The 10,451-nt window shown below is 35.6% G+C and overlaps 1 protein-coding gene across 1 annotated transcript; it reads left to right on the top strand.

Moving 5' to 3' along the window:
• The first annotated feature begins 305 nt into the window (after positions 1 to 305).
• LOC126412896 (uncharacterized) lies at positions 306 to 6,164 on the top strand. The gene is made up of 5 exons (XM_050082786.1): positions 306 to 395; positions 2,369 to 3,132; positions 3,222 to 4,579; positions 4,655 to 4,818; positions 6,033 to 6,164. Exons 2-5 carry the CDS (start codon positions 2,666 to 2,668, stop codon positions 6,084 to 6,086), a joined length of 2,043 nt encoding a protein of 680 aa, XP_049938743.1. The 5' UTR covers positions 306 to 395; positions 2,369 to 2,665; the 3' UTR covers positions 6,087 to 6,164.
• The last annotated feature ends 4,287 nt before the right edge of the window (positions 6,165 to 10,451 follow it).

The following is a 10,451-nucleotide window of genomic DNA, read 5'->3' as shown; positions in this document are numbered from 1 at the left end:
ACCTTATACAATAATACTCAGGCTCCGGCAACGCTGCACCGCGACCTGCCCAGTCAACATGATACACCAGACCAGACCAGAGCAGACACACACACTGGCAACAACTTACTGCTACTGCTACGCGAATACTGACTTGACCCGGGGTCTAGCCATCTCCCCTCCACACTGTCTGAGCGCTGTAGCTAGCGACCAATAAGAAGCCACCAGACGACTACCAATGAAAAAGTGCTGTGCATCAGGCGCGCGCGCGCGAAATTAAATTTTGTGTTAGTCACTACTCCCTATTGTGTTTGTATGTGTATGCGTTTCCTGCGTCAGCGTGTCCTCCGTACTGTATTTTCGAAATTATTTCGTTCGAAGATAGTGTTGTGGACGAGCGAAAGGCTGAAGTATTTGTAAGTACCATATTTAGTATGAATTTTCTGCACTTAATGTTTTTTTTAAGCGTTGAAATTCATTGCTTTCAATGATAATGCTGTCGGCTAACGAAAGGCAGAGTGAAATAGTTAATACTATTTCTCAAGTGGGTGTATTCTCTGCTTGCTTTTTGAAGCTATTAATCCAGACTGCTCACTTGACAGTTGTTATTGGCAACTTGGTAATGTTGGCTACTTAAGATTATAGAATTATGGGGATCAAATAAAACATGAAAGATAAGGGTATTGGTAGGGTAAAATTATAATAAGCACGATCGGGTAAAAATAGCTATTATTAGAGTAAATTATGGAAGGAAATAAGGTGAAGGTACAGCCAACTTGTTTACCTGATCAGAAATCCTCATTTAAAAATCTTGCTGTGGACTCCAGTAATTTAAATGGTGTGATAGTAAGCAGGAGATTTAATAACTGTATGAAACAGCGCTCGCAAATCGTAATATAAAACAGCGGTATACCTATTTTGACAGATTTTCATTTCTCGGTACTGGAAAATTACCATTTAATACATGTTTCTGTACTAATTTGGTTTTTATGTTACTTGTTACCCACATAGACTTTTAATGATCCTTTAAAAGAAGGATTTTTTCCTAGGCCATTTTTTCTTTATGTTTCACATATATGTGAAACATGTATATGTGTAAGAAGTTTCAGAATCAGCTAAAACTTATTAACATTGTGTACTGGAATTATAAAACACATTTGTATACTAAACTGTGAGTTGTTTTTTCCGTTGTTTGGAAAGGTGGAGGAAAAGTGGAGTAAACAGAAGGCAATCATATCTTGAGCAGCTGACTGCGTCCTAAGTTCAGATTAATTACAAATAGTGTTTGCTTTTTTTTAAAAAATTAGTAACTTTTTTGTTTACTCTCTGTATTTCAATTTGGAAATCATTAGACTGTCAGTAGTGTTGAATGCCTAGAAATTACATTAAACTGCAACCTTTAAGAGAAAGACACAGAGTATGCTGTGGTAGTTTAAAATTAATGCCAGGTGTAAATAAAAGCTGTTACTCAACTGTAATTTAAACATACCACTGGTATCTGAGAGTAATACTAAAAAGTTCTGAATACACAAAGATCTGTTCTCAGTAAAGATGAATATACTTGCTTGGCTACTTGGGCCTTCCTGTAACTTCATTCAAGGTAAAACAGTTTGTTGCTGAGTTTGTTCAGGTACTACAGAAAGCATATTTACCAGAGAAAAGAAGTTTTGCCAGTAAGGATTGGTTTTCAGATTTTACCAAACACCCAGCTCTAATCACCCAGAAACTTCAGAAATTTTAAATAATCTATAGGAGCACACCAACATGTCCATTTGTCTTTCCCTAAAGATTTGGAATTGGAACTATCAGACTGAAGTGTCTAGAAAAATTTGTTTAGGCCAAAACTATTAGTTTAAATACTGTTTGTAACATTAATGGACATAGTTAATATTTCCTCTGTATAAAAATCTACTCTTTTCCTCAAAACTTATAATACATTAATTTGTTTGACATAGATATGTCTAATAGACCATTATATGAATTCTTTTTATCTTGCCTCATACTTTTATTGTTCTGTCACCTGTGTAGGCACTTTCTTCAGTTTAGTCACTAGGTCTTTTTTTTGTGCCCCCCAAGTATTTTTTCTTTTTTCAGTGAAATGTTTGTGTGAATATGAAACACTTTTAACCATATTCTGACGAGTACAAAAGCTTTTCACCCAAAATTTCGAAAGTTTAAATATTATTTTGTTTTTACCCCTCCCTACCCAAGGTAAAATGTGTACTTATTGGTGGTTTTTATGAAATTGTGGTCTGGTCTACCACGTGTCTACATACCTGCTGCACTTCTTATATCAAATGTATGTTACTGTAGGGAGGAAAATTCTGAAATAATTTAAATGAAGCCAAGTACAGAAGTGATAGTAATACATGCTCTTCTCTCTTAACAGGAAATTCTCCCGCAGTGGAAAACACGTGTGTTGGAGCTGCACAGAAATGATTGTAATGTGCAAGAAATTAAATCTTTAAACATCCTTGTTGATGTTAAAACAAGGGAGGAGTTTGGACAGTGGTTGGCACAGTTTGAAAACAAAACAAAAACAACTTATACAATAAGGTGCACTGAACCTGCATCAGGAAAGTATGTTGTTTTCAAACAAAGGCTGGTCTGTCACCACAATACTCGCAGTATAAAAGTTCATGGTTCAGTGCAAAGGGCAACAAAAAACACTAACTGTCCATCAAAAATGACAGTGACAATTCACGCTGTGCATGATAGATACAGAGGTAAGTCTGTAGAGAAAGCAATGCTCTACAAGGAAATGCCGTGTGAGGTTAACTTGGTGTTGGGTCATAACCACAGTGTTGAGAGTGCTGCTGCTGTAAGATTTAGGCAACCATCAAGTGATGTCAAAGAAAAATTAATATCCCTGTTTGAAAGAGGTCATTCACCAGCCACTGCTCTTGAGTCAATAAAGGTTGAAATTCAGCTGAATTGTTCAGATTACCCTTTAGTCCTTGCAGACAGAAGCAGGTGTCCTGATTACAACTTTTGCCACTATTTGTTCAACAAAGTTTTTAAGAAAAAGTATGGGCCAACAGACTTCAACAAAGAAGGAAAGCAGCTGTTACAACAGAGGTTAGAGGAATACAACAGCGAAGTTGGAGCTGTGTGTGCCAAGATGATTCAGAAAGATGATGATTATATAGTATGGTAAGAGTATATTTACAAATTTGTAGTCTGATGAAAACTTTATGCATATACATTTAGCTACTATTAATATTTGTATAATTGTTTTTCAGCATTTGCTCACCACTGATGCAAAAAGTCCATACTCATGTAAAAGCTGCTTCCAAACTTGTATTTATGGATTCCACTGGTTCTCTGGATCATGATAGCAGCAGAGTGTTCGTTTTACTTACTCACAGTGAGTGTGGAGGTTTACCACTAGGAGTTCTGATTATGTCTTCAGAAAGCTGCGGAGTTATAGAAATGGGACTAGAGTTGCTGAAAGAGACCGTGGGGGAAAATATTTTTGGGGGAAACATCAATGGCCCAAGTGTGTTTCTGACTGACGACAGCCAGTCAGAACAAAATGCAATTAGAAGGTGCTTCCCAAACACAAAAACTTTGTTGTGTATATTCCATGTCCTGCAGGCAGTGTGGCGCTGGCTTCTCAAAGCAAAAAATGCTATACCACAGCAAAAACAGTGTGAGTTCTTCCAGAATTTCAAAAAAATAATGTTTGCGCAAACAAAAAATGAAGCAGTGGTAAACTATAATGTAACAAGAGCGAACATAGGTGAAAATCATCAAAATTTATTGAAATACTTGGAAGGGTATTGGGATAGGAGAGAACTGTGGACCCTTTCACATCGGCGAGGTATGCTTATAGAAGGGCACAACACAAATAATATAAGTGAGGCCTTCATGAGAATTTTAAAGGACAGGATTTTTGAGAGGGTGCGTGCCTTCAATGTGGTTCAGATGGTGGACTTTTTTCTCACAAAGGTGAATTTGTATTTTCAGAGGAGACTTCTTGATGCTGCTAATGGAGCAAGTCCTAAGTCTTTCTGTAGGCCTATAAAGGCTCCTTCACAGGAGATTCTAGCAAAAATCAGACAAGTCAATGAGGATGTTCTGCTCGTTCCCAGTGAAGAAAGGGAGAATCACTATTACATTGTTAATATGGCTGTTCTTGTTTGCACTTGTTGCCAAGGCAATACAGGGAAGATCTGCAAACATATAGACTGGGGCAGTACTGTTTTACCATCAGGAAACTACAGGGAGGTGACTGATAGTGACAGTATACGCAGACTGTATTATTTTATTGCTACAAATGAGGAGCCTCCTGAAGGGTGGCTAGAGCCTCTGTATTGCTCTCAGAATGCAGGGGCTTCAAGTTCTTCGGAACGTTTGGAGCAAATGGACACAGGTTTGCTCTGTGGAAGCCAAGAAGAGATGCCAGAGACACTTCACATGGAGACAGTTCCAGACAATAGAAATAATAATTTAATCGACGAGATAAAAGCTCGTCTCATAGATTTTTCAAATAAATCCCCTGAGGAAATGAGGAAAGGCCTTGAAGTCATGTGCGAAAAATTGAGAAAGCTTAAAACGCCATCTGCATGTGCATCTTATTTGGCAAATTTTGGTGAAGGTAAGTAAAACATACTTTTATATAAATGTTATGGCAAGTAATTCAATATTGTATGAATTCTAATTTTTGTTACAGGAAAATCTAGAAAAAATCGTGGTAACTATATTCCCGTTCAGCCCACTGCAATAAGCAGAAGAAAAAACAAGTTGGCAGGTCGCAGATGTCATCCGGGGGGAAGACAAAGACCACACTCTAAGCAAAGCAAGGAATTTGTAAAGACAGTAGAAATTTCTGAAATGGTAAGTATTACATTTCTAAAGTCATGTATGGCATTTTGAAATTTATCTAGCAACTTTCCTTTCCCCAAAGGGCATATTAAGGAATAAAGTAATTATTATTTATTTAACATTTTTAAGTTTGAGGGAGCACTGCTGGACATACAGTGCTATTGGCTAACTTGCATAAATTTAATACTGTGTGCTAATGGTGGTGTAAAGACCGAAACAATCCACAAAAGAAATAAGAAATTGCAACTGAAAACTGCCTCCAGACTGACCTCACATCCAGTATTGATAAAGGCTATGACATGCAAGTTTCTGGCACCATTTTTAAAATAATTCTTATTTTATCTGAAGGTAGCTCTGTTAGTATAATTAAAGAAAAAGAAAATACTTAATTATGATTTGATGTGACTGTCACGTGGAATAATTTGTAGACATTGCTATTGAAAAAACTGAAGTCACTCCACACCTTGAACTTGGTGTGGATAATTCCATTACACAGCAAGCCAGCTGAATGATACACTGCAAATCAGTCATAAAGTGTTTACACATTCTGTTTCATTCGAAAAAAAAATTGATGTGTGTACATGATGTTCCCTTCTGTGCAAGCAGCATTGCATATTTCCATTGGCTTGTGACTTTCTCATGCAAATGTGAATGTTCAAACATAGTTCACAACATGTCTTGTTCCAAAGCAGTGGCATTAGTACATTATGGAATAATTGCTGATGGGTAAAAGTGCTCATATCTTGTGTTAACACAACTTCCTGATTGGCAGTTGCCTCAAGTTCCCCATTAGCTTACAATCTCAGTCCTGACTATAACACCATCTAGGCAGAAAAACTACATCTGGTATTATCACCCATATTAATATACTCACGTTCAAACTGTTTGCTAATCTTGTTTAGATGTTAGGTTATTAACATCATGGCATTTCGTTTCTTTGGTCCAGTATGTCTTGCATGTACATGTTTTTTTAAGGTGTGGCATATACATATTATGACTTTAAGTAGCTAATTACAATATAAAGATGTAAATACACACAAATGTGGAGCCACTTTGAGTTTCATTCCGTCATTGAATATTTCGATACAGAAATGGATAAGAAAAGCCATGTTACACATACATTTTTCCCCAACATTAACCCAGTATTAGTGCAACAAACTTAGTAATCCATAATTTAGAAATAAAGGTTTTCAGTAATGTTAATGTGGATTTTAATTTCTTTTCAGGCTACCTTTCCATCACCAGCTACGCAATCATCCCAGTCAGCTTCAGACTTTTGAAGGTGCGCGACTGTTTACTGCAGCATAGTGTGTAGGACTTTCTTAATCTGAGATCCAACGTAATGGAACTATTAAGGGAATGATTGTAGTAATTAAGTTTTCTCTTAAAGCTCAGGCCTAGCCTAACTGCTGAAATATATTAAGTTTTTTTGTTGTAGCTCTGGTCTGACCCGATTATTCCCAGCGGGGTCAGGGATTTTCTCTGCCTCGTGATGACTGGGTGTTGTGTGATGTCCTTAGGTTAGTTAGGTTTAATTAGTTCTAAGTTCTAGGGGATTCATGACCATAGATGTTAAGTCCCATAGTGCTCAGAGCCATTTTCTAACCCGATTATTGAAATAAGTTTTTTCTTAAAGCTCAGACCAAACTTACTATTGAAATATAGAAGTTCTTCTTTAAATTGGGATATCCCAACAATGTGGATACTTATTGTGTATGTTGCACAAGTTTCTGGGAAATGTGAATGATCTTTTCTTAAAATGTAAACTACATTTTATATTCTGCATATGACTTTTTTTTATTTACATCTGTTCCTTCAGGTTACATGTAGCTTATTTAATTTGTCATATTATGTCTGCTTTCTGAAGTACTTCTGTCAGCTGATAATGAAAAATGCTTCCTGCATTTTAATATATAGTGGCAATAATAAACTAATATTGGCAGGAACGAACTGTTATTTTATTAATTGGTATTAAAACTTTATTTTAGAAGATTAAGTGAAGATATTTTGCAATGTTAATATAAGCATCACATTTAAATAGGAATTATGAACAGACTGCCCCCATTTACACCAAGGTTGGCATAAAGGAATTGCTTATGATGATAGCTTCCTCTGGCATGTAGAGTCTAAACAAAAATTTTCCATCTCAAATTATTTTTTTGCTGGGAGAACACACTTTCAGGCAACCATCCTAAACTAAACAAAAAATGCATTAATGTTGTAAAAAACTTAATTTTTTCATTAAATACCAAGCCAACTAGTCAGACTGCATGTCTTCATATCACAGTTTGTGACTTTAACATTCTGAAAATGAAAGGACAATGAATCTTTTTAAACTTTTATTTGAATAGCAGATAGAAAGCTGAACTAGGTAAGTGTACTCGCCATGAATGTTTATGTCCAGCTTTTGGTGACGCAATGTTCTGCTTCTGGTAAGTGAAGACAAAGGGGAAAAGCAAAGGAGTGTGGAAAAATTGTGAAATATGTGAGAATGTAATAAGACAGAATCAGGGTCCAAAGAGACCTATGCTTGTGTGGTAAACAACCTGCAGATGAGGGTTGGCATGAGTAGGTGGATGAAAGCCAGATTCTTGTAATTTAACTGTGTGTTTCAAATCACTGCCTAGTCTACAGAGAGCTATTAACTGGACAGGAGAGAGTAATGATTTGTTTAATTTTGTATATGTATTAATGTCCAACTCCATGCATCGATGACAAAGAATAAGAATATAAATATAGCACTGGCACACATTTACTAAATTCAAGAAACCAATTTAAGAAAGGTATTGACTATAATGATTATAATTTGTACACAACTGCCACAAAACAACACTGACAGTAAAACACAATTTGGGGTTATTCGTATTACAGCATTTTTAAAAAATGATACTGTATTGCTATACAGACTGTTGTGTTATTTAAACTAATTGGGATTTCATGTAATGTACTGTAGTGTTTCTGTCCTAACCCATACCAAGCTCACTTAGACCTAGATGTCTGGTGCTCTTAAAACCCCACTCAGTGCTGCCTTCAAATTGCCAGCAAGGTTATACATACATCTCTCACTGCCATTTGACTAGTGGAGTTATGTTCAACTTTAGTGATATTACCATCAACAAAAATGCAAAATTAAAAATGTTGAGAATGCAATCATATGTCCAAATTAATTTGTGATGTGTTGCACATCACTACAATCTATAATGCAAAGTAATCCCTGGAACATATTACTAATGAACTGACAGGCTATTTAGTTCACAAGATAGTCCTTTAGGACTTCAGCATAGTAAAATTGTGTTTTAATTGCTCTTTTCATAAAGAATGCCTATTAAGGACTAAAAACTGAACCATGTGATGCCTAAGTAACTTTGATTTTCTAATTTTGCAATTACACACACACACACACACACACACACACACACAGAGAGAGAGAGAGAGAGAGAGAGAGAGAGAGAGAGAGAGAGAGACACACAAGCACACCACACATTTACGGATTGCATGCTGTTTGTGTGATCCATATCTGAGGAGGTGGTCATGCTTATCCACCACTGCCAGATATCAGCTTTCAGGTAAGTGATGCACTGTATTTCCTTTATGTATATACATATACAATCTTCAGTCATTATCTTGTGACATTAAGGTGCACAGGAAACAACAGTATGTATCAGGAAAGAAACTGGAATGAGTTACAACAGGACAGGTATACCAGCTTGCCCAGGAAAATGCATTAAACATAACTAATATTATACCAGCTTCACTTTTAAGACTTATGCCTTACAACATTAAGTCTCGGTCAATGTCTTCCTAATGAAACTCCTCCATCACACTTGTCAAACTGGGTGCTTCAAGTTGTTGAGATATCTCACTTCAAAAAAACTTAATAAAACATTTATCATAACCTAAATAGGTGTGTCTCACTAAGGGGACCATATTATACAAAGTCTTTTTCTTCATGAATGTTTCCCACAAACTATCATGCATGGAGGATAAATTCCATTCACTAACAATAGTACTAAGTAATCCCAAATAAAAATCCAAGCCAGCTGACAGAGAAATCAAATAAATGTCTCAAAGATGGTTAAAATTCATCACATAAAGACAAAGTGGCCCTAAACATAAAGAAAACTAACTGTATGAACTTCCATTCAAATAAAAACCATAGTGAGGTTTGACTAATAGTTAACAAAGATCGATTAAAACATGTGAGAGTAAATTTGTGGGCATTAATGTGTTGCCAGCTGGAACAAGGAGAACATGTGAACATTTTAGCAGAGCACATGTTACACTACTCTGAGAATTCTCGAAGTGATCTACTTTGTAAATAAACATTCAAACATCAGTTATGTGATAACATTTTAGGATACCAGTGCTTGGAATGTGTAGATTGTCTTCAAGGCATACACAAACAGAAAAAAGCACTATTGCCCACAGAAAAATCTTTAACTGTATGGAGTAATACTAGACAAATTTTTCCAGATAGATGTAATTTTTAAATCTGAGACAATATGTGGAACAAGCAACTGAAAGTATATTTCCACATTTTCTGTTGTTCTTAAAATTATATGTAGTTTAATACAGTTGAAACAAATATTAGGGCCCATTTTTAGATTCAAAGTTGAGGTAAAAATACAGTGGAAGACAAAAGATGGACAGATGTAAAACCTCCATATCATGTAACTGCAATGGGGGTATAAAAAAAGCTGACACCCAACACCTTAAACTGTACTGCACACTCAGTCTGGCATATTTAATTTTAAATCTGAAAGTTGTTACCATTTGAAAAGTCTTAGCCTATTTTGTTTCGCTAAGATCCAAGGTAACTGGTGTTATCATAACACGTTTCTTTACACTTAAACTAATTTAGTAAAATTCTTTAATTTGTATAAAAATAACACAAGTAAGACTTTTGGGCCCATATGAATGTAGTATTATGAGCTTAGCCTGAACTATTACATGAGCACATGTTATTTTCTGATTCGACTAAAAAAAATCTATTGAAGGTAAGTACATTCTATGCTTCTTTATAATGATTCCATCACAACACGCCTATAGTAAGCATATTTTACTGTGCCTTAAAAGCCTTTGAGTTCTGGTACTGGCAATTTACCTAATGTATCATGGCTGACTGTGCTACATTCAACGTCTATTGGGGCAAACAGATATATTAACAAACTGGAAGATTAATACATTTGTTAATGTGTCCATGTTTCATCTTACGTGCATGAAAATGATGTACAGTCCTAGAAACAATTAAAGAGTCAGTTAAATAGTAACATTTAATACTGTAAAAAGGTCATGAAAGAGCAATACACTAATTAGATTGGTTTGACTTTCTTTATCTACAGAAACTTAAGGCTGCTGCCATGGAATCATTTTTTAGCAAAATTGGGATAAATGTATTGTATTATATTCTACTTGTTTTTATCCAGGATAATGCCCCAAAAATCCCCATAGGTACTGTTGCATACTTACATATGTTGACCTCTCATACATATGTTGTGTGTGCTTTGGAATTTTTTTTTTTTGTGTGTAATTGAGTTCTTACTCAAGTTTGAGAAAAAAAATCAAGTTCATAATTGTATGAGCAATACACCAAAATACTGGTCAGCAGCTGTGAAACTCTATGTATGGTTCTATTGAGCCTTGGT

The sequence above is a fragment of the Schistocerca serialis genome, chromosome 7, assembly GCF_023864345.2.
Source record: "Schistocerca serialis cubense isolate TAMUIC-IGC-003099 chromosome 7, iqSchSeri2.2, whole genome shotgun sequence".
NCBI lineage: Eukaryota > Metazoa > Arthropoda > Insecta > Orthoptera > Acrididae > Schistocerca > Schistocerca serialis.
This window is presented reverse-complemented; position numbering and strand designations above follow the sequence as displayed.

Coding starts and splice junctions, on each gene's coding strand:
- LOC126412896 (XM_050082786.1), top strand. CDS start 2,666: ATGACAGTGACAATTCACGCTGTGCATGATAGATACAGAGGTAAGTCT. Junction 3,133..3,221: donor GATGATGATTATATAGTATG/GTAAGAGTATAT, acceptor ATTGTTTTTCAG/CATTTGCTCACCACTGATGC. Junction 4,580..4,654: donor TTTGGCAAATTTTGGTGAAG/GTAAGTAAAACA, acceptor TTTTTGTTACAG/GAAAATCTAGAAAAAATCGT.